The 24,557-nt window shown below is 42.8% G+C and overlaps 1 protein-coding gene across 1 annotated transcript in view; it reads right to left on the minus strand.

Annotated features, from left to right (window-relative positions):
• COL22A1 (collagen type XXII alpha 1 chain) overlaps positions 1 to 24,557 on the minus strand; it is a 203,374-nt gene that overhangs the window by 96,764 nt on the left and 82,053 nt on the right. The window contains exons 12-18 of the mRNA XM_058812385.1: positions 16,335 to 16,388; positions 15,023 to 15,076; positions 11,398 to 11,451; positions 9,398 to 9,442; positions 4,897 to 4,950; positions 3,600 to 3,653; positions 1,480 to 1,488 (exon numbers count right to left, since the gene is read on the minus strand). Of these exons, the coding sequence (XP_058668368.1) occupies positions 1,480 to 1,488; positions 3,600 to 3,653; positions 4,897 to 4,950; positions 9,398 to 9,442; positions 11,398 to 11,451; positions 15,023 to 15,076; positions 16,335 to 16,388 (324 nt within the window). The remainder of the gene's footprint in view (positions 1 to 1,479; positions 1,489 to 3,599; positions 3,654 to 4,896; positions 4,951 to 9,397; positions 9,443 to 11,397; positions 11,452 to 15,022; positions 15,077 to 16,334; positions 16,389 to 24,557) is intronic.

A 24,557-nucleotide genomic window follows, 5' to 3' on the forward strand; every position in this document is an offset into this window, starting at 1 on the left:
CCCAGACCAGTCACCTCAGGGAGCCTCCCAGGACATTACACACAGGAGAGCAGTCTGGAAAGAGGGCACTCAGTGCCCCTCAGTGGCACAGTCACACGGCCACCAAGATTGTCCGTGTCAGACTTGCCGCCTCTCCACGGCCCTCCATTGACTGGGTCACCTCCGTTCCAAGAGCACATGCCAAGAGCAGCCTCAGCACGTATCAAGCTGCCAGCAGCCCCAGCAGCCTCTGGGTCTTCTCCCAGAGGCAGAGCATGTTGCACAGGCCCTGCAGGCAGTACCCACCGAGACCTAGTGTCACCTTCTCCATGGGGAACTCGGGCTGCTTATGGGGCCTGGGAAACACCGTCCCCAGACAGCTCAGCTGAAAGGCTCTGGCAAGGGTCACCAGCAAGGCAGGGCCATCGCCTGCCACCCCCGCGACGGGCAGGTGGCACGCTGCTCTGCACAGGGACCCAGCCTGCCTGGAACCATCTGGAGCACACCGAGATGGAGGAGCTCACTGAGGTGCAGGAAGAGCAGAGTGGCAATTCAGAGGCCTTGCCCCATGCCTGTGTGAAGACAGGTCCACCAAATCCACCTGGACCCAGGAGCATTCAAATGTCTGCCAAAACGCAAATGCAGAGTCCCAGGTGATGCCCAGTGCTCTTGGCTTGACCAAAGATGCCACAGAAGAGACTGGAAACTCTTCTGAGCTCCTGTCTCCTGTCGAGTTGGCAGAGCAGCAGCCTGTCTCTGAAGACTTGCAGCCCTGGGACAGTTTTGCAAAAGAGCCAGAGGAAAAGTGGGAGGAGGAAGAACTCCCAGAAACAGAGGCTGCAGGAGACAGGGACAGCAATCTTCAGTGCACATGCCCTCTCTAAATAGCAAGAGGGAGAGGCCAGAGCTTTTGCTCACACCAGTGCCTGAGGAAATGCTCAGATTTCTCAGCTTCTCCCTCATCTGGAAGCCCCTGTGACGACAGGGAAACTCATCAGCTGCCCGAGCAAACTGCACATGGCAAACTGCTGTGCACGGGGCCTGAGGATGCTTCAAAGCATCTTCTGAATATCGATGCAGAGGAGCTGGAGAAGTTGGAGGAAGACATCCTCTCCTCCCTGGATGCAGAAAGTCCCTCGGGCCAGCATAGCTTTTGCAGCTGGACCATAGACTCTACAAGAGAGACTGAAAACAACACACAGCTCGTGCCTCCCAACCTGTTTGAAGAGATGTGGTCTCTCTCTAACAACAATGCGCTGTCCAGGGACACTCGGCCAGACCAGCTGCTGGCAAAGTGGAAGGAAGAAGAGCTCCTTGACAGAGGCAGTGCAGGAGAGGGGACAGTGAGCCAGAGAGCGAGTTGTCCCTCCCACTGCAAGAGGGAGGAACAGACACAGCAGCTTCTCCCCTGGACAGTGATCCCTGTGACGAGGGGCACAGTGAGCATCTTCCTACGGCACTTGCCAAGTACACAAATATGTCTGTGGTTTGTGTCTTGACTGCCGATCCCTCGGACGAGGCTGACAAAGCAGGCACAGAGGCTGGGCGTGCCCACGCCGCCCCTCTCCAGGAAAAGCCCTGCGGGGATGAGCCGCCAGCAGGAGCTTGCCCGGTGTCTGCCCAGCCCCTGGCACGCAGCGTTCCTGCTTGCCCTGCTGGCAGCGCAGCCGTCCCACACCCCCCAGTCCCACGGCCATGGCGCTCCATGGCCAAGAGGGCCCGGCGGGCTCTGTGCCGCCTTTTCTCCTTCAGCTGCCTCAGGGGGCAGCCGGAGGAGTGAGCCCGGGGCAGCAGCAGGCGGATTCCCATGATGAGTACTCACCCTTAGGCAACCACTTGCTAAGTTAGCTCCTGCCAGCCCCAGCCCGGCATCCATAAGAAATTAGCAAGGCAACATGGTCAGAGAGAGCCGGCTGAGGAAGGCACTGCCTAGTAAAATCTGACTCAGGTTGACTTTAGGCCCAGTCTACCTTGGCGGGGTTGCATCCCCACCCTGCTCCCAAGGCTGCATTCAGAGCTGAGAAATGCACTGTGGGCCTCAGCATTGCAGGCAAAGGAAGACGTCCTCCTTTCACATGGCAAATAGGAAAACACCTCCCTGGATACCCACAACAAGGACTGGAGACAGGTGTGAACCCTCCACAAGAACCATGGAGACCCCAAGCACATGGTAAGGAAAGACTGACATAACACCACTGGAACCAAGTATCTTCTTGGACTGTCTTCTGCTTCATCTCTCTCCTAACCCCCTCTGCCTCCACTTCCCTTCTCACCCTCCTCTTCTGTATTCCTTTCTACCTCTCTTCCTCCCCTTTCTTTTTAAATAAAATCCCTGTTGTTAACTTTGGTAGATGGTCCCATTGGCTCCTTAATTTGGGCTCACTAATCTCAGTCTCAGCAGGGCCACACATCTGCACACAGCACTTGAAGTGTGGCCTCCCCAGTGCCCAGCACACACGTACAGTCATCACCCTGGTCCTGCTGGCCACTGCTGGCCACACCAGTGCTGACACAGAATTCCTGGAGACCACTGGCCTTCTTGCCCATCTAGGGACTTGCCAGCTCATGTTTGGCCACTGTCAGCCAGCACTCCCAGGGCCTTTCCAACTGGGCAGCTTTCCAGCCACTCTGCCGCAGCCTGGGGCACTGCAGGACTTTGTTGTGGCCAAAGTGACAACCCAGAACTTTGCTTTGTTGATCCTGATACCATTGGCCTTGGCCCATCAATCCAAAATATCTGGTTCCACCCCTATGCTTCAAGCAGACATGCCACCCAGTAGATCAGGTTGCCCAGGCTCCCATCCAAACAGCCCTATTCCAAAAAGAGCTCATGTTACGTGAGAAGTAGTGAAAAGATACACACCAGCCCCTCTGAAAATATCAGACCAAGGAGACAAACATTTTCTGGAAGCACCAGTTGCAGGTGGTTCAGAAATATGAATGAAGTGATCAAGACTGGATCAGTACTGCAGGAATAAAATAGTGGGAATTGCTTCCAATCTCTGCATTCTTGGGATAAGGGTCACTGACTTAATCCAGAGGAGAAAAAGAGAAAGAAATCCAGAACTGGCCATGCCTTTCTAGTCCTGGGTCGGAAATACCAAAACCACAGCATCATCTCTAACAGAGAGGGAAACATAAGGCTGCCCTGAATTTTTGAACAACTCTGAAAAATAACAAGGTCAAAATTGCTGTTGAGAGAAGTGAATAATTATTTTGCATGTAGGAGGCTCAGAGGCATTTTGTTGTCACTTTCTGAGTCAATTCCACATCTCCTGTGTGAGAAAAACAGTTTCTACACAAACATATTGACATTTCTACCCACATTTCTTAGATGAGGAAGATTCCTGACCCACACTACAGTCTATTTCCTTCTATTCTCACTATCAGCATTAAACTAAGAGCAGAGGGGTCATAAACAGATACATTTTAACACTCACACCCATTTCAGACTGAAGCCATGTCAGAAAAGTGAAATATTTAAATATATATAAACTTTTGTTATATAAAAATGAGATAAATATTAGTCCAACAGCCCTGATATTTCCAGCACTGAGGGCCCCAGGAAGAATTAACAAATGTGTTTCTAAATCCACTTTATGCATCCCATCCCAACTTACCTTGTCTCCTTTGGTCCCACTAGCACCAGGAGGGCCAGGGCTGCCAGGAGGGCCCTATAAAGAGGTAAAATTGAGAGAAAAGTCTTTGTTTCTAAAGTGCAGGAGAAACATAAGGCTGCAGGTATTGGCAGCACAAACAGTGATGTCCTATTGCACTGGGCAGGAACTAACAGAACACATGAGCCTGCTTTGACTCTGCTGCACAGAGAGAGGAAAGAGAATAAGAATGGAGATGCCACAGCAGCCACAATAACACCAATCCAATTTCAGCTGGTTCAGAAGAATTGCAGTTCAGTGAGTATATCAGTGTCAAACACAAAATTTAGTATAAAATTCAGGCATGAAGATTTACCCCCTTCTAAGTTGCTAGACATGAAAAAGGAAGAAATGCTTCAGAAAACCCAATTTCTGTAATAGGGTTTCACTTGGAGAAATTGTTCCTTTGAAGTACTAAACAAAAAGGATCCATTTTGACATCCCTCTGCATTTTCCTACTTCCTATACTTACATTTGCTGCAAGTATAAACCAGTTCTTTATCCATCTGTAACACCGGAAAACATTTCCATCTTGCAAGGATAGTGATAAACACTAACTAGATACACACTTCTTGGCACAAGGCAAACTGCAGCTGAGGAACAGAGCAGGATGCACATGCTGCACCCTGGAGGTATCAGGCTCAAGGGTGGCAGTGATTACTGCATGGCTTTTGGCAAATCACTTCTGTCCTCTGCTTCCTATTTTGTCCTTTGCTATTTGGACCAGAAGGTCCTTGGAAGAAAAGGATGCTTCTCATTAGGTATCATTCCCTGGGTAATGAAAACAGTCTTGTGGAATCTACAGATAGTGGTTTTAGACAAAGCAGTGTGTGTCTGATCAGCAGAAATGTACTGATCTTCTAGGCCATTTTCTGTTTTCTTTTTGTTCTAAAAATATAAATAGTTCCGAGCAATTTTTTTATTGAAAACAAACCCAATATATTAAATCCAATTCTCTTCCTTTCCTGTTGAAAAACTGAATTCTTCTGAGTGCTTTCTTATGTATTTAATGAAAATTATGACAAACATTTAGACTGTCATGTTTAAAGAACTGGCATTTCCTGTGAGTGTAAGTTGCATTCTAGTTTAATTCTAAAAGCAAACAAACAAAAAAAAGAAAACTGTACCAAAGATCCTCAGAACAGGGACATGATTGGGTACTGCCATGATTCAGCAACCACCCAGGATAAGTCTCAGTTTTAGGGTCAACTATCACTCTTTCCAAAGAAACACTTCCAGTTTTTGAGTATTTGCCACATACCTGTTTCCCCTCCAGACCTGGCTTTCCAGGGAATCCATCCAGGCCTCTGTCTCCCTGGAAAAAGAAGAGAAAGAACAACTATAATTTAAATTTGTGCTGTTTAGGTCACTACCTTGAAGGTGATGCCCATACTATCTGCTCCAAGAGTAATGAATAAGGACAGGAAATCCAGCCAGTCCCATAGAGAAAATAGCTGAAATTCCTACATCTCTACCATGAAAAGTTGCTGCAAACAAAAGCAGGTGTGTGCTAGCTTTCCATGTTGGCATCCTTCCTCTGCCTGCTGAGGTGAGTTTGTGTAAACTGGACAATGTGCTCCAGGAGAATGTCAGCCCAGAACAGCTCCTACAAAACTAACAAAGAAATCCAGCAATAGGTTGGTTTTACCCAGTAATGAAAAATCTTTCATTTTTCACCTTTCCTTTCTGTAACCTGGGGGAACAATTAATTTGTTTCTATATGTCTCCAGAGCTGGACAGTCCACAAAGTCCATATGCAATGGATTTCACCACTTTATTGCTTGAAGACATCTTTTTTTCCCCCCTGAACCTAAACCTGATTTTTTTTTTTTTGCTGTAGTTCTAGACTAGTAAGTCTTTCCTTAACCTCCCACAGGAAAGTGTTTCCTTCATCTTTGCAATGACCTGTTATGTATTTGAAGATTTACAAAACTCCCCTTTCAACTTTCTCTAGACTAAACAACCATAATGCTTTCAACTTTTCTTCATGGGCATGTTTGTCAGTTCTCTGATCATTTTTATTGCTCCCCTTTCTGCAGTGTCCAATTTTTGCACGTCTTTATTGTAGCTAGGTGCCTGAAACTCAATACACCTGAGGCTAACTTTGAGCAGGAATATATTTCATGTTTTATAGACTATTTTTCTGTTTAAATCACAGGACAATGTTTACTTTACACCAAACCCCCTTCCACGAGACAGCTCCTTGATCAGTTGTTCCCAGTCCATAACTGCAATTTGTTGTCCTATGAGTGTGAAACATCCTGCAGCTGCCCCTTCTCAATGCCATCTTCTGCTTTGGGGGATTATGTTTATTAATTTTGAATTCTGACCCTGATCTGTACTGTTCTTCCATATTCAAGTTCAACATTATATTTTATAATCAAGGTTCTTGATAGAGATAACTGGATCAAATACATACTTCTGAACTTCACTTTTCTCCTACTGATTGTGGCCTTTGACCATTCAATCTCTTTAGTTTAAAAACTCCTAGAAACACAGACTTGTACTCTCTAAAGTCCTTAAATCCCTGAAAAATGAAACACAGATTTTGTTTGGATCCTTCACACACAGCTGAATATAAACTATCAAACACACACAACAGCGCCAATGCGAACATGAATGTGCATGTAAAAACAAATTCTACAAGTACAAGAAGTGACAGAAAACTAATAGTTTTATGCTATTTTTTTAGTGGTTTTATATATCTTAAACTCTGTTAGATCACTGTTACTACCTGCAAACCTGCACTTGCGGCATTGGATTTAATTAGCTTCTTTTGTAAACTACATTGATTTGCCCAGTCAGAAGTGGATTTACTAACCACTATTTATTTTTCCTCCTTAGAAAGTCAATCAATCTTCCAACATAAATGTTATTTCAAATTATGTATTCAAGGAATGAAATTAGAGAGACCCATATCCTCAGGAAAGCTGCTGAAAACCAGTGTCAGACACCCAGATCCACTTGCTTTGGAGGTATAGCTTCCACATTGATGTTTTCCTTTGTACTGCCTGAACTACAAATATCCTGAATTTAAGACTTTCAGCAAGCAACAGCTTGGTATATTGCTGACAAAATGTGCAGTGTGTTCCCAGGAGAATTTTTAACATCAATACACTGCAGCAATGAGTACTTCACACACGCTGCTTTAGCTGCCAAAACAGAAAAGTGTCAATGTTCTTACTGCTACCAATGGGGGCTGGAAAAGGCAAATGTATTATTTATACAAGCAAATACAAAAAAAGCTATTTGAAAACACTCCAAACAATTGTGTTTTCTGGTGTTTCTTCAGAAAAATCTGTCATTATAAATATTTTTTATTATTTTTCCATTCTTTAAATAAGGCTACTCAGTGAAAGGTACTTTTCTCCCAATAGAAAGAGCAAACACATTAAAGTTTCATTCTCAAATTTTCATTTTAAGATTCCATTTCTTTCTTCTGTTTCCATTTCTTTCTACTGTTGTTTTCTTCTTTTAACCAGTAGAACAAAATGGTGAAGATTCACAAGCAACTAGGGGAAATAACAGTTCTGCCAAAACTTCAGTGCTGGTCTCTGACCTCTACCATTTAGAAAATTTAATGATTTGTTGAAAAAATGATTGCCCAGGAGTCTGTAGGGCCCTGGAAAGGCTGGAGGAGAAAAAAACCCACTGCAGAGGGATCTCGCAGCCACAGACCAGTCCTGCTGCCTTCTTACACAATCCCTTCTCAATAAAACAGACAAGGTTTTGCAGGATGGACATAGGATTATGCAGCAAAAGCAATGCCCTTTGTCACACAGAACTGCTGATGTGCCTAAATTAGATTGCCAAGTATCACATACAGATATGGCTCCTGTTAGCTGGGCAGTGCATCAGAATTACCTGTCTGGAGTCTGTCCTCGGGTCTACAATGGGCTCATGGGATGCAAAAGGGCATGGGATAACCCTCATATGGTGCAGTGCTTTTCCTAAACCTGGTGTAACTACTGGACTTGGGAACCTCACTATAAAATCTCAACATTTACATGTGAGGTCCCAGGATATGTGAATAATGCAGCAAGATGGATGGGATAGTTAGGGCTTTTTTGGTAGTAAGGGAGAAGACTTCATAAAACAATACTCAGTGCATGAACTAGTTCTCCCTCTGATATTATAACCCCTTTTCTCTTCAGGCACTAAGAAGCACAGGTTGCGTAGGTGTCAGTATTGAGGTTACAGACTGAAGAGCAGACAAGAAAATATTTGGCCTGCTGAATTTACGCCCACTGTTTTCACAGTAGTACTGACTGGCAGTAGCACTGACTAGTTAAAGCACTGGCAGTGGGTGCACTGAGACCATCATTAAAACCTGGGAAAAAATTGAAGCACAATTGTTGTAGCAGAGATTTGGCTGCTTCATGGAAGAAAAAAAAAAAAAAAAAAAAGGATGGGGGGGCATCTCTAATTGTGCAGATCCTTCTAATGAAACAAAACATAATTCATTTCTTCCCACTCTGATCTTCCTCTGCTTAGTCAGTTGCCTGCCCACACACAGCTCCAGCTTCCTCTCCCATCACAGTGATGTCAGAAAGATGGATTTTCTTCCAGGAGCCAAATATTCCAGCAGATTAGACAATGTTGCCTCCGGAAAAGCAGCAGAGGCACTGGCTAGACACAGAACACCTATGTAGCTCTGCATAGGGCTGAAGGAGAAGCATGACAGAAATAAAGTACAATCCAGCCATTTGCTCTAGCTGCAGTAATGAGGATGGGTAATACAAAATATGATCATGGCTACTTTATCATAAACAGCAGAAAGGTTGTTGGTAAAGAGAAACACAGTATCTCACACTAAGGGTCTACTGATCATTTTTCCCAGTAGGCAAAAGTGTGGTGTTAATTGCTGGGTTTCCTCTCCAGAAGAAGATGAAGACTGAAAAATGGGAACAGAGCTAGCGAGACGATGACTCCCTCCTTTACACAAAAACAGGCAAAGCTGCCAGACCCTCCCTGAGATAAATCTGTGTCAGGACTGGCTTGAGTCATAAGCAAGACAGAACATTTTTGAGGGACCCTGAGCACTGCCAAGCAGGTCTACAGCAGAAGTGGGTGCACATCTGAGGTCTCTCTGAACACAATGAGCAAACTGAAGTGACTAAGGCTTTGTGCCTGCCCAGATCTCCTTTAAAATGTCCATTCCAGCTATAATAAACATTTTCCTTGAGCCACAAAAATGTTTCAAATCGTAGAGTGACCTGTACTCTGTGGAACAGCTCTTCACAGTCAGGAGAGAACATGAAACTGGGAAGCAATTCCATTTGGTTGAAGCCTTTGACATAATACAAATTACCTGGTAGTGAATTTATGGGGATGGGAGAAAAAGAATTACTACTAGTGAAATTTATGGGGATGGGAGAAAAAGAAAATAGGAACTTCGATGATGTGAAAAACTGGAATGAGATGGGAAAATTCTAGATGTAGACATGGTTGGTGGCAGTCAGTGACCATCCTCAACTCTCAGGTTGTGCACACCATGTGAAGACCCCTTCAGATCTCCACACTGGCAACCTCCACTCCTCTCCTCCATCCCTAGCTACACACACACACTAAATCTCTAAATGTGTGCTTAGTAGACAGCACAGATCCCAAAAACCCTCCCACACACCATGGGAGGTGGGAGCCCTTGGAAGTGCAGTGCAGTGAGGAAACTCCATCCCTCTCCAGAGTTGCTGGCCTGGTAGTCCACCTCACCTAATGGGCAAAGGAAAAGCCTGGCTTTTCCTAGCATGCAGCAGAAATACCTTGTCTCCTCGTGTTCCCTTTTCTCCTCTTTCTCCTTGTAGACCCTAAAAATAAAAATAAACAAAGATTATAAAGCTAAATCCAAGATAGTTATCTCTAATTAGCCACCAAACCAGTGTGCACATCTGCACAATCAATTCAAGTGAACCTCAAGGACATTTTCTGTGTTGCCAGTCCTCAGAGCTGGCCACAGGCATGATCTAAGCAGACTCACAGAGCAGGGACTGCTTGTGAGCCCAAGAACATCTGTAATATTATATTGCCTGCAGACACACGACCCTCCTGCCAACAGCAGAGTGGAGGGACAGGGAACACACCACAGCTGCAGATGGTCTGGAAAACAACCAATGCTCTGCATTTTTCAAGTTTCTTGTAAACAATGAGGACTTTGGTAAAGGACAATACTGATGAGAAAACCTATCACACAAACAAGCAAGAATTCCCGTTCCTGGTGGGTTTGGATGTGGTAGCCAGAAAGACAGCAGGTAGATTTGAGAACTGGCAAAGGTTAGATGCACTCTGTCCTGGGGGCCCAGCACATTTTTGTGCTGTGGATGCAATGCCAGTGTTCCTCAGGACTGCATAATTCATCTCCCAGCTACACCAGGAACATTGCTGGAGCTCATTTTGATGTGGCACTAGCACAGACAATTGACTCAATGGGCACAAAAGGATTTCACCTTTCCTTAGCTCAGCAAATACCTTGTATTTTGTCTTTATTGTAGAAACTGAGCAATCAGCTAATAGCTATAGAGAGACAAATATGCTCAGACAGTAGTGACCTCTCTAAAACTGCCAAAGCCTAGAGTGCTTCTTGCTGTAATAATTTAAACTTCAGTTTACTTTATACTATACTGGAGTCTTGACTTCAAGCTAATGAGAGCTCCCTGTCTGGGTATATTTCACCCTCAGTTTGATTTAGATAATCATCTAAATGGGCAGGGCTATTTTATACAAGGGCAAGTTGCTCAGAGTCCAGTCCAAGCTGGTGTTGAATGTTTCCAACAATGGGGCATCCACCATCTTGCCAGGCAACCTGTTCCAGAGTCTCACCATCCTCATAGTAAAAACCTGCTGCCTTATGTCCAATCTAAATATCACACCTTTTACTTTAAAACCATTATCCCTTGTCCTATCAAAACAGGTCTTATTAAAAAGTTTAGCATCTTTTAAATATTGAAAGGCCACTTTAAGGTCTCCTCAGAGTCTTCTCCAGACTGAGCAACTTCAACTCTCAGCCTTATCTCACAGGAGAGGTGCTACAGCCTTCCTGCCATTTCCATGGCCCAGTTCTGGACCTGCTCTCAGAGTTCCATCAATCTTTCCTGTGCTGGGACCCCAGTGATGGATGCAGCAGAGCAGAGGAGCAGAATCATTTCCCTCACCTGCTGCCCATGGTGCCTCTGGGCTCTGAGTGCACACTGTCAGCTCATGCCCAGCTTTTCATCCACCAGCACCCCAAATACTTCTTGGCAGGGCAGCTCACAATGCTTTCATCCCCCAGCCTGGGGGAGGTGGCCCCCATCTGGGTCAGCAAATCTCAGAAAATCAGGTCAGCCTTTGCAACACCAGCTTAAAGGCTGCTTACCAAGCTGGGACTACAAGAAAGAGCTTTGAAAATATGACTGGAAACTTGCTGAGAGGCGGTATTTTTTCTTGGTGTTCTGATAAAGTTTTAAAGCATAATATAAATGGTGCATCATCACAGACCAAAGCAATTGCATTACAGTGGGAGCATCACAAAATCACCAGCTGTTATCTCAGTAATCAAGTCATTTTTTCTGACACCTCTCTACTGGCTACAGGTCTGTTCTCATTTAAAGAAGACAGAAGAAACTCAGTGAAGTCAAGACAATTACCCCACTTGGACTTACTGCAGATAACTGGTTAGAAAGACTATAGACTGCTTAATTATAAAAATATATATATGGACAGAACACACTGAAAAAGTAGAGAAAGTTTCTGGAGCATTTGAAATTGAACAAGAGCCGTGACTTACCGGTGCTCCTACGTAGCCTTTGATGCCTGGAGGACCCTGTTTTCCCTCGGATCCCTGGCAAGGAATTGAGATACAGTAAACCACCAGAAACTCTTTCACACAAAAGACCAAGAATAAAATTAGTTGGTCAGAAATCAAGTTGCTCTTCCAGGCTCACATAAAGGCTTCTTGACTCTCTCAGTGCTAATACAGGAGTCATGTCTTACTTTCCAGCTACTTACCCAAACTGACACTCCAGTATTTTCCTCTGTCCCCTCAGACATTAGCAACAGACATCTGCTTTCAGACTTAACCTACAAAGGCAAACTGTCCCATACAAGTTTCTCTACAGGTTATTTCAGAAAGTTTGGCAAAGTCAGCTGTTGCACACAACACATGTTGGTGCTCCTGAACCCAGTGTTAATGGAACAAGCAAAGGCATACATTGCTGCAAAGCAACCCCAGTCTTCAAAATGTTATATGTTTTGAAGAGTAAATGCAAAGAAGCAGATCAGAACTAAATTTTCTAATGTTTGTTTTTACTGATAAGAAAAAATGCAAGAGGATCAGGTACATTTCATCAGTCTTTCAGCTGGTTGTGCACTGACTCACCCTGGAGAAGGTACACTGTAATGGAGAGTACTCACAGTGTGCCTTTATGTGTCTTGCAATGCCTGAAAATTATCTGGATCCCCAGCGGAACAGGATCAGCCCTCAGAACTGTCCCATGGAGACAGCCTGAGCCTGGCAAGTGACCTAGAGAATTGGTTTGGCATCCTATATCACTTATTTGACTGATTATTTTCTTACTTACATCACTTCCCTTCCCACCACTCATCTGTTTAACTCCTGTCTAACACTGGGTGGCTGTAATGGATAAGGCTTCAAAACAGATAAAGATATTATTACTAAATAATTTTAAAATAATTACTAGATTTTGTATTAATAGAAGCTTGATATTAAAAGATAATGAAATTAAAAATGTGAGACATGTTTGCAATTAATTAGAAGCAGAATTGATGCTTTTTTTCCCCAGGGCAGGTTAACAACAATAGGGTTCAAGCACAAGCAAAGATAGCTCTGGGATCAGACCTCTTCAAGGTCAGGAAGCATTGCAAGTCCTCTAATAGCAGGCATGCACCTAAATCTCTCCTTCAGCCTGCCGAGAAATACTGCTACCAGAGTCTAGGCAAAACCCCAAGAGAAACAGCCCTGCTCCAAGTCATCCAAATTGCAGGAGTCTAACTCAGTCCTGTTACATAAAACGTGGTTGTAACACTCAGCACAAGTTACAGAGAAACTGGGTTTGTCTGGATGAGATGTGCTGAACCCACTCAAGGCCTGTGCTGAGATCATGTCTGGTAAACCAGAGAAGCGTGAGACCTTCGACAGCTCGAGCAAGCAAGAAGGAAATTTGTCAAAATAAAACTCTTACCTAATACTTTTTATTTCAAAGGATTGATTTTTTTCCCCTCTCCCTCTGCTTTTTCTATTAAGTGCAGATAACTGTCAGTTCAGATGGGAATGCTATAGCTATGTCTGTGCCACAGCAATGACAACCACAAAAAACCTCTTTATCCTTTTATTAGAGATACAGTGGGGGAAAAATGAAGGAAAAGGTTGAATATTTGCTGCAGGATATTGCAGGCTAAAGGCTCTGATCTCAAAAATCCAAACTTTATTTCTCTGCTGTAACATCGTACAGTGAACAATCTGAGATCTGACCCTTTTTCTCTGGACTCATTCCATTTAAATTAACCTGTCAGGTCCCGCATATTTATGTGGGAGTTTTCCCCAGTGACCAGTGAATATTTCTTGCCATCTCAGATTACCATGACATCTGTAACCAGAAGCTCCAACACCTCAGCCCAAGGCTGACTTTGATAACTCTTCTTTGTGTCCAGCTTGTAGCCAGCAAGATCACACATCCTTCTTGAGGAACAAAGAAGTTTACCCTCCAAGTTTGATGAAAAAGGAAAAACCCACTCCAAACCCTACAGTTTTATGCTGAAGACACTGAGCTAGGAACAATCTCCCCCAGAGACACCACTGAGAAGCAAAACCAGTAAAAACAGGGATCATATAACAAGGCCATTTCATTCCTGTAACCTGTACATGAACCCTAATGGGCTCAACGACCATTTCTGTAACTCTTTGGACTGAAATTCCATTACCAGAAGTCTGGAGGACTCTTATCTGTGCTACTGGAAGCTTCACACAATTAATGAAGTCTGTAAAAAGCACAAGACGATGTCTTAAAAGAAAGTGCTGGCAATTCCCACTGAAGCAAAAGGCTCCTCATCCAAGGAGATAAACAAGGGGCTGAATTTCCTGGGGCACAGGTATCATTGCTGAGCACACATTGGGCTTGTCGGGCTCAATGCTAATGAAGATGGATTGAGACAGGAAGGATCACAGCCCAACCAACCAGACAAACTGCTACGTTGCTCACCATGGAGCCTGGGGTAGAGCCCAGAGCTGCTGTATTGATGCCAAAAATAAGTGATCTGGCAAAAAACCTCTGAATAATCATTACACCAGTAATTGGAGATGTGACCTCTCTAATTGCCAACTCTACCCATCCTTATACACCTTGTTCCACATTGATGAGGTGCTCGGGCTTTACACTGAGGAGTAATGTGGATTCCTGGTTTAGATTTTAAAGCCCTGTCAGCAACTCAGGGTTATTTCTTAAAATAGCTCAGACCAGAATCCAGCTCAAGGACACTGCTCACAGCCAATGCTTCATTGAGGTAAATGAAAGTCACTGTGAAAACACACAATAGTTTTATATTTAGGCACTGTGAGAGGCTGGGGTTGGCCAAGCTCATGTCTTCCCTGGGAGCACATGGCACTGTCCAGTCAGATGTTTTTAGTTCCATCCCCACCAGCACCTGTTCTGCCCAGCCCACAGATCTGAACTCCTATTCTGCATTGCCTCATTAATTGGCTGAACTGGATGTTCCTGAAGAAACTGGTGGGAAATATGTGCATGATACTCCCAAAAACACACTTGTCACCATCTACTTTTTGTTATAACAAGGCTAAAACCACTTGAGGGGTATTTATCCACTAAATAACCAGGGAACAAGGCAAGGAGAGCTAAGATTTAAGAGGAGGTTAAAGAATTGCTGCTTCAGAATTTTCATTTCTGATGCTCAGCTAAGTCCCACCAGATCTGCATTCAGACGCATCTTGTTTGAAGCAAACCCAGTGATATAAGCACTGGATCAAGTTCTGGATTACTCAGGCACTGCTCAAAATATACAGAAACATTCAGGATAGGATTTCTACATGATCTTTTTTTCAAGTCATAGAGTAGGGGTAGTAATTCTCATCTGCATCTTTGTGAGAGTTGGGAAAGCTACAGAAGATATGACACAAGGCTTATGTGTCCCAAAACATGTTTTCTTCACCTTCTTCAGCTACACTGTTGATTGAACAAAAGTTATTTCTTCTTCTTACACACTTTGCATCATTGCTGATACCTTAGCAGACTCCTGACGAAAATGAGCATTTTGAGTTTCTTAATTCACCAGTGAGAATATCAAATGTCATCGACAATGAGTAATTCAAGCCATCTAAACATAAAAAAAATCTGTGAAAAAAATATGCCTGTTCATGCAAAGAAGAAAGGAAAGCTTACCTTTGGACCTGGTGGCCCAGGCAGTCCAAAGGCTCCTGGATGTCCTCGTTCACCCTGCAAGTAACAGAAATATCACTGCTAAACACAAATCTTTATATATAAAGGCTAGGATAGCTCAAACTAGTCAGTGCATGCAGTTAGAAATATTGACAGTCCTGAGTGCTATTATACAGAGATCTGAAAGTTTGCAATGTGTTTTCCTCACAAAAATGAAAGCAGAAAGAAAATGAAAACTTGATCAGCTCTTTATCTACTCTCAAAACACAACCAAATAGTAAAAAAAGATTTCTGTCTAAGTTGTGAACAGCTTACACTGATTACAGTGTGCAAAGATGGATTCCTTGGAGTCAGCATAATGCATTTTTTCTTGAATAGTCACCTTGCAGTGTATTAATACATCTTATAAGGAATTCTGCTAGTACAACACTGTCCAATCCCATGCCATGTGTGATGTGATGAAGCTGCATCAGTTCTGGAAGCAATATTGAAAAATTGTCACAGTTTTTCCAAAGTCAGACAGTCATGGAACAAAGAAGAAACAGGATGTAAGGAAAAGAACTTTCTTGCTTTGTGTCTCTCCTTTTGTGTATATCTTCCTTCCAGAGAATCCTTTCCCAAGCTCCTTCAGTTGCCACCAATTGACTGCCACAAAGTGAATGACATGGTGAAGGCTCAACATTAGGTTGAAGATAATTCTAAGGGACAGTGATCAAGCAAGGGAAAAGATGTAAGGCTCTAAACCACACTTCTATGAGATACTGAAAAACATATTTGTGGGTTTGTGCTTCAACTGTAGTCCTCTCACAGGCAGTATTTGGTACACTGCATCCTTCCTTGAACTAACTTTGCCCTCCTCCTCTTCTCTTAGGGTTTATCAGTGCACAGGAGGACTTGAGGTATTTTTTTTCTGTGACCAAGACTCCAATTTCTCCTGCTGTGGAAAGCAGCATGGTCCCTTTGCTGACTCTGCTAGCCAAGGCCTCCTTGCCAGCCATAAAACTCGTGGCCAGGCTCTGCAGCTGCAGCTCTTTACCAGCAGGTCCCAAACCACAAGCTGCTCTCTCTCCTTCCTTAATGAATGACAACAGAGCTGCCCTGGAGCCTCCAGCCATGGTTAATCCATAGGACACCTGCCTGGGCTGCAGACATGTGAGGGAGAGTTTTGGTGCTATTAACCTCCTGCCAATTGTTTCTGCTGCTCCTAAAATGGCCACACAAATCCCCCAGACGGGTTCCAGTCCAGGGAGACTGATGCCTACTGCCTGCCTTGCACTGAAAAGCAGGATTATGTAGGAGAAACAAAAAGGCTTACAGTGTCTCCTTTTGCTCCATCCCTCCCAGGGGGGCCAGGTGAGCCCAGGGAACCCTGTAACAACAACAGAGTTATCATCAGCACAGCATTAACACCCACTGCAAGTGCAGTGACACGAGCAGCACATCTAGAGAAGAATAAGAAATGAGGAGAAACATTTCAACACAAACGTTTATTATTTACAGTTCCTGGAGGAGCTGCTGCTGACATTAATACACTAGGGGTGATTGATGAGCTGCTAATGAGGAACTAGGCACTCTAGTCCACTTAATTCAGCTAAGAATAAATTAATATAAAAACTCTGGAGCTAATTAGACACATAACAACTGAGTCATCTTAATATTATCATATCATCTTCTCTTAGCTTCTTTCTTCACCATTCCATTGTCTCAAAAACCGCTTTTTTTTTTCCTCCTTGATTATACAGCATTCATCCCAAAGCTCAGAAGCCTCTAGGCAAAACTATAATATACATAAGTGGTAAGGCTAAAAGCAAATGGAAAAGAAGCCTTGATATACTCAAGCAGTCCTCAGGAATGACCCTGGCCACTGGGAAGTGAGTCCCAGAGCTGTGAATATGCAAAGGTGTAGAAGACAAAGAAACAGAAAGCCAAATACCACTTAAATTCAAAATTGTATCGTTTAAAGATCTTCCTATGCACCAGGATGAATGGAACTAAATATGCTGAGATTGGCAGCTCCCCAGCTAACAGGATCAGCAGCTAATGTGGAGAAAAAGCAAGTTTTCTGCCTGCAGCTGGCAATTTAAAGAACAAATGGAGAGTGAAACAAACAACAGACAAGTCAACACAGTGAGGAACTGGCTTAGTGTTTTCACTTCTAGGCACAGCAGCAGTTTTGCCTTAGGTGTGTTATAAAAAAAGGCTCAAGTGAGAAATGACATGGGCACTGCAGGCTGTGATTGTACAGGGCTGGTTTGTTGTATGTTAACTGGAGAGGCATCTTGCCTGTGATCTGGAACATTTGCTGTTTTATAAGAGGTGGAAAAAGTTTACTTTCCTAAAATTCCTCGTGCAACCTAGGATTTGATTAAGGGATTTCCAACAAATGTGTCCAAAGTCAATACTAGTCAACAGAATTATCTCAGTGACTGAATTTAATTTTTGGGTTTTTTAAGATGACACAGTAAGCAGCTAAAGGCCACCACAGTCTAAAAGTTATTTATGTTCAGTGCAAGTAAAGGCATAGTAATCTTTGGCCTTCTGTGTCTCATATTGAAGAGACTCTACTGTTCCTTTGTGTATTAGCACTAAGCTCCTGTTCTATTACATTTAAGTATTTTGGAGTTTTACAAAGTTTAGTCAAAGCTCATGCCTTTGAGCTCTCCACACATTTGTCAAATGTGGCTGAGCATCATCAATAAAATTTTAAAACTTAAAAAATTGTGTGGCTGCACATTGATAAAAAACAGTACAACATTACAATATCATTTTCTGAGCACCTTGCTTTCACAAAATGAAACAAAATCTAATACAGAGGTAAAACAAAAGACTTAGAGTAGGGTCAGTTTTCATTAGACTTCCACTGCAGCTTTATAAACTCCTAAACTTTTCAGAGTATAATTAATAAAGACTTGGACTTACTTTTTCTCCTTTGTCCCCTTTCAGTCCAGGAAAGCCAGGAAAGCCTTCTTCACCCTACAACCAATGGAAGAAATACCCCATATCAAATGCCATATTATTCTGTGGTATATCTGTGTACTTTAGACAGTGCAGTTGTCATCTCTTGAGAGCTGAGTCCAGCTTTTCACCCTCGCTGTAACAATGCTGTGCTCAGCCACCTGTCACTTGCCCATATTTGAACAGGTTCACTTTCAGATTTCTATCCCAGTGCTTTCCTTCCCTTCCTTTTTGTAATTACCATCCAGAACCAAAAGTTTTCTAAGAAAAAGATTAGAGACCTACCCTTGTCATAAAAATGTATTCAAAGCATTTCTTCCTTGAGATACACTCCTGTTGCCATATTCCAAGGCATAAGAACTTAAAGTTTGGCCAGGCAAATTTACTACAATGCCAAGTCCCCAATGCCATTTATTTTTTTTTAATTGAAATAAATGGCATGGATATTGACATGAAAAATTTTGGAAAAATTCAGATGTAGGAATTTTTTTCCCTCTAGCTACTCTCATTAGGACAAAAGACTGGGAGTTTTTTCCCCATCTGCTTTTATAACTCACTATCACAGAAAAATCCTTTTGCAAGAGCATTAAATTGGCTAAGAAGTTGATGCATATATTTCCAAGTTGTCTGCATACACATAAGGACTACCTAAATATGTAGATAAATTCAGGCCAAATTCTACCATTAGCAATCTTATTTCTGACTTTTTCTCCATAAATCTAGTCTAGCAGACTTAGATGAATGTATTCCTAGGGCAAGGTTCCCTATTTTGACAATAGGAAGAGTCAAATTCAGCCTTATTTATTTATAGGTGTGTTTGGCTCTTAAAGGTAAACAAAAGATAGTATCTGAAAAGTATCTGTTCTGTATCTGCAAATTAAAGTCTTTATAATCACATATCTGACTGACTGAACCTTCACGAAGCAATCCAGAATTTGCAATGCAGCTGGTGGTAAAAATCAGCTCTGCTCTATTGGAATGGCTCTTTAATGAGACAGAAAACCCATCAAATAGAAAATGTCATTTTTGGGAAAATAATTTGCTCTAAGAGGTCAATATAACTTGAAGGAACTGTTGTCCCATGGCAAAGTATGTCACACAGGTAGGAGAACAATTTGTGTCTTTCCTGTGCAAAGTAAAAGGAGTTTGCATTAGGTCCACTTAATTAGCTTCTTCTCTTGCCTTTATTTTTTCTGCCATGAAATAGCAACTGCTTGGCAAAGCTGAACAAATTAATCCTAGGAGCAGTCAATAAGTTTGAAGCATGGTGTTCACAGAGATATTCAAGCAGGACAGGAGAGTATCCACCAGCTTTTCCAGTTTTTCTCCAAGGAGAAACCTACACAGAACCCAGACTCTAGAGACAGGTTTAACGTCCCCTGGGAAACAAAGACCACTGGAAATGTACAGAGTGGGAAGAGCTCCTACTTCTGCCCCTCCTGCTGACCCCCAGTAGAATCATTAAAGGTGGAAAAGACCTCCCAGGTCGAGTCCAGCCATTTACTCAGCACGGCCAAGCCCACCACTAAACCACATCTGCATGGTTTTTTCAACACTTCCAGGGACAGTGATTCCTTAACTTCCCTGGGCAGCCTGTTCCATTTGCTTGACCATCTAAAATTGCAAGCACTGTGTAAATATGAAAAAGAGCAGAGGCAGAGAGCACAGGGCAGTGGAATAACTGCCAGGCAGACACCCTACAAATGCTCTGGGATGAAGCACACTGGGACATCAAGTAGGCTCTGGCAGCTGGCATTGAGCCCTGGGGAACAAAAGTGCATCACATTCTTTGCACAAAGGCCAAACCTGGTTGTGCCACTGAGAGGGATTAAAATAATTCTGTATTCCCACACATTGGCTGCACTCCCAGCTTCAACACAATGGGAATCAGGTGGTGACATGTAAACCACATGTAGCTGTTTATGCCATGCAATCCTATTGTCACCCATCTATTTTATGAATATCTGAAATTTCTAGGCTGTCCTTTTATGGAAAAGCACCAGGACCACAATAGGAAGGTAACAAGAACTTGGGAAATGAGAAGCTCTAGAAAAGAGGAGGCTACTGATAAAGTGAGGAACTGACTATAGCTTCCAAGTCATCTTCCCTTTGGCTTAGCCTATATTTTCTGTATATTTTACACTTTAGATGGCGTAGCCCTTTGCTTTTTTGGTCAGTAGTTTTGTGGAGAAAAACTTGAATGTGCAGGTAGTGGTACCTGTGAGGTATTTTGCAGTAACAAACAAGATTGGCTTTTTCTTAAAAAATGAAATACTTATGAGAATTAGTTCTTAAAAAAATGAAAGCTCTGAGGATACAGCACTAGAAAAGTCACTTTAAAAACTCCATCCTTCATTCCTCAAAGAATTGATAACAATTCTGCAAGAAAGAAAATTAGGAAGGTTTTCTGAGCCATACTGAAAACAATACTGTGGAATTCAGTAAAAATGATAGAATTCTGAATTTCTTTGTACTTGCTTTTAAATGAAAGCACTCAGAACCCCACAATGGATACAAAGCAAGGGGTAACCACTGCTTCTGTTCTTTCAGGGACTCTCAGAGCAGGGCTTATGTGGGCACATGGGTTTTCCAGTCTCAATGGACTGAAGAAAGTGCCACATGATGAGGAATTTCAAAGCACAGGCAACTCTCAGCTGCTGCCAACAGAATATTGGGGTGATGAAGAATAAAAATACTCCTCTTGGCAAAAAAAGGTGATCTGAGTAAAGACAGACACACTCAGAGAGTTCCTTTGTTAATGTGCATTAGCAGAATTATTCCATTTCTGTATTTGAAGAAGGATGTCTGTCTGGTACACCAGCATCCTGTGGATTTACCAGACCATGCCAGCTCCAGGTTAGTGATCCCTCCATACTCACCATATGCACGTGTACCTTGATTTGTTGTGGGTTGTGCAAAAATTCACCTCACTTGGGTTACAGTGAGCCCCACTACCCTACAGTTTATGGAACACCCTATGTTTATGGTCAGTGACCAAATTATATCCACATTTGCCATGGTGTAACCCCAGCCAGCAGCCAAGCCCACACAGCTGCTCACTCACTCTCCCACCAGAGAGATTGGGGGAGAACCAGAATGGTAAAAGCTGGAAAACTCATGGGTGGAGATAAAGACAGTTTAATAGGGAAAGCAAAAGCCAAGCATACAACCAAATCAAAACAAAGGGAAATTTCCCTGCTTCCCATGGGCAGGCAGGAGTTCTGCCATCTCCAGGAGAGCAGGGCCCCATCACAGGTAATGGTCACTTGGGAAGAAAAACACCATCACTGCAAATGTCCCTCCCTTCCTTCCCTCACTTTGTACACTGAGCATGATGTCACATGGTCTGGAATATCCCTTTGGTCAGTTTGGGTCACCTGTTCTGGCTGTGTCTGTTCCCAACACCCCAAATTTCCTCCCCAATGTGGCCATACAAAAAGCAGAAGAGGCCTTGGCTCTGTGTGGGCCCTGCTCGGCAATAACAAAAACATCTCTGTATTATCAGCACAAATCCAAAACAGATCCCCATTCCAGCCACCATGAAGAAAATTAACTCCACCCCAGCCAAAAACCAGTACAAGATCCCATGTAGATCCTGCTATGTCTGAGTGCAGATAGTGATGAAATTACAGAAAAAAATAACCTTAATTGCTAGATGATTTATTTCATCAGAGTGGGAGAAACTAGTGCACAGATTTTGCCATATCCAAGCTCTTAATAATTTTTTTTTCTGAAGTGACCTAAAACAGAGAAGGAAGGAATCTGCAGGTATAAGGAGAGATGTAGAGATAGAACAATTCAGTATTACCTGATTTTAGAGAGACATAAAGCACATAAAGGAAAAATTCTTCAGTGATGTTTTTAAGCAATCTACTCAAATTTAAATGGTTTTCTTTCCCCCATTTGCAGCTCCTCAAGCAGCTGCCAAGTTTACAAATATTTCTTCTAACTGGAGAACAGCTGTGGCCTATAATCACATATTTTATTTGCAACTCTGGGTTGTGGCCTATGTTAATGAAAATAGAGCAAGCTAAACAAAAAAATAAAATGGGGAAAAGTTAGTCCAAAACACATGGTTAGATTCTCATTTGCCAGTCAAATTCAAATAAATCACTGGTCTCTTCCTTCAGCACACAGACCAGACAACAGAAGACAGATCATTCTAAGGTCAATTCCATACATTCTGTTTATCTTCCAAACTGGTCTACATCTACTTTTTCATTAGAAAAGTGCCATTTTTCTAATCCTGGTATGAAATTAAAATTTCTAACCCTGTCACAAAATGTCAATGGAAGACCTGCAAAAAATCTGCCAAGCAGACCCCCACAAATCACACATTCAGTGTATTGGCAGCTGCACAAACTGGGGGTCTAGAGCCAAAGTAGGAGGAAAAATATTAAGATTTAAAGAGAAACAAAACAAACTGGGCATGATGAAATGGAAACAGAAATAAAATTTAACTGCGGAGTGGTGGCACTTCACCATTAACACCCCCCTCTCTCCTTTGTTAATTAATTTCACAGCATCCCTGTGGAATGAGAAGGGGGTTACAGCAACTGCAGTATTGCTGTCACCTCATGAGGGTGATCAGTCAGAGGTACAACACAGGAGAGGACAGGCAAAGGTCCCAGAGTCTGGAGCAAAGACAGAAACTCGCTCAAGATTTCCTGTGACCCAGGTCAGTGCTTTAACCATAAATTCATTATTTCTCCTGGCTCTTTGGTCTGCATCTACCTTGGCAGCTTGATGCTCATGAAGAATAAATGAGGAGATGATGGGTAGCTGTCCTACTGCTGATCCATGGTTACACACTGGATTGTTAGCAGTGTTTGGTGAGTCCCATGAAGTGGGACGATAGAAGAGATGCTGAGTGGGGTCTTCAGGTTCAAATGTCTTAGAGCATTTCCAAGAGACCTCAAGGTCTGGAAGAATGCTATATCTTTCTTTTCAGGGTTTCTCTATTCAAGGGAACCAACCAAGGACATAATAAATATTTTATTGAAATATACTGTAGATTTAGAGGTGGGGTGGTTTTGAGGGTTTTTTCTTAGAGAGGCAGGGCAAATACCAGGTCTTCATTAAAAGCCAGGGATGATCTGCAGATCAGCTCAGAGGCAAAGCTACAGTGGATATATGTCACCTAACTCCATTTTCAAAAGCTGCTGACCAGACAGGCAGCACAAATGACTGCCATTCTCCAGTCCCCAGATGCAGGATTGTATTTGCTGAATAACCCTAAAGCCCTGTTAATATCTTGGCAAATTTGATACCAAAGCTGGCCTGATCTTCTGCTTCCACATAAAATAAGACATTAATCTCAACTTGGACTTTGCTGAAGTAAAGAATAAGGAAGAAATGAAGGAAATCTTCTCATCTGGGTCTTCATATGATATCCTGATTTAATAAACAGAGTGGTAATGTGGACATGATGCACAGGGGTCAGAGGAAGTCATAGGTTTTGCAGGACTATCAGGAAATCCAGCCTAGTGCAAATAACTGTTTAAATGATAACTATTTGTGGATTTTATGTTTCAAATGTATGAAAGATTTCATTTAATACATTACATAGAATTCAGTTGTCTCCAAAAGGTACTTTCCCCGGAGATACTAATTTTCAAAAGCTCTCTAACCCCTTGAATCTTATCACGAATGTCATGAATGCCCCCCATGAGACCAGAAGGGTCCTTCTGATCCTCCCATTTTATGATCACAGTTCTTCTAAAGTGCAAAGATGTCCCATTTTTCAGAGATTCCAACAGATATCTTTCTCTCAAGAAACCTGGTGCTCCAAATTTTCATTAAAAGAGGTAAAGCAACAGCTGGGTTGTAACTAATTTGACACATGGTCACCTGTAAGCTTGGTACTGCAGCAGAAAAGATGCATCACAGCTCACTCATGTGGCACAGCTCTATAGTCATCAAGGTCAGTATAGAGTTCAGAATAACACAGAAACTTCCTAAAGACTTCAAAGTTGTCACTGGTGCCTGGAATCCTGTACATCAGCTTCATATTATTTGCAGTCTCTGAGAGGCCAGGGTGGTCAGACACCCCTGGCAGCTCCTGAACTTCTGCTTCATCTCCAGCCCAGGCTGAGCCAAGTGCAGAATGTAACTAAAGAAAGCAGAGAGCACAGGGGAGTACAAGAGAGAGCTCTTCTGTTTGAAATACTCCTGTTCAACAATTGCTGAAACGTTCAAATTAAGAAACAGTCAAGAGTTTGCAGAGCTATTTATGATTGAACATAATGAATAGGAGGTAAAATATAATTGGAAACAATCAGTACTATAATCCCACTGCACAGAGGAATAACCTGACAAATACACTGGGCTACAGTGAGTTGGGTTTGCAGAAGTAGGACTAATAGATCCCAAAAGTTCCTTTTTTCATGTTTGCATGGTTGGGACAAGAGGACCTTCAATTAAAGACACATTTTCTAGAAACTTTAAAATATGAAAAACATAACTCTGCTCCAGAAACTTCTTTGCCTTGAAGCACAAGCTGATGCTCCTTACCAGCACCTGACATTACTCAAGACCAGACAAACAGCTTGCCAAGTACCAGAGGGAAGTGTTCATTGAAACA

Source organism: Ammospiza caudacuta, chromosome 1, assembly GCF_027887145.1.
Source record: "Ammospiza caudacuta isolate bAmmCau1 chromosome 1, bAmmCau1.pri, whole genome shotgun sequence".
NCBI lineage: Eukaryota > Metazoa > Chordata > Aves > Passeriformes > Passerellidae > Ammospiza > Ammospiza caudacuta.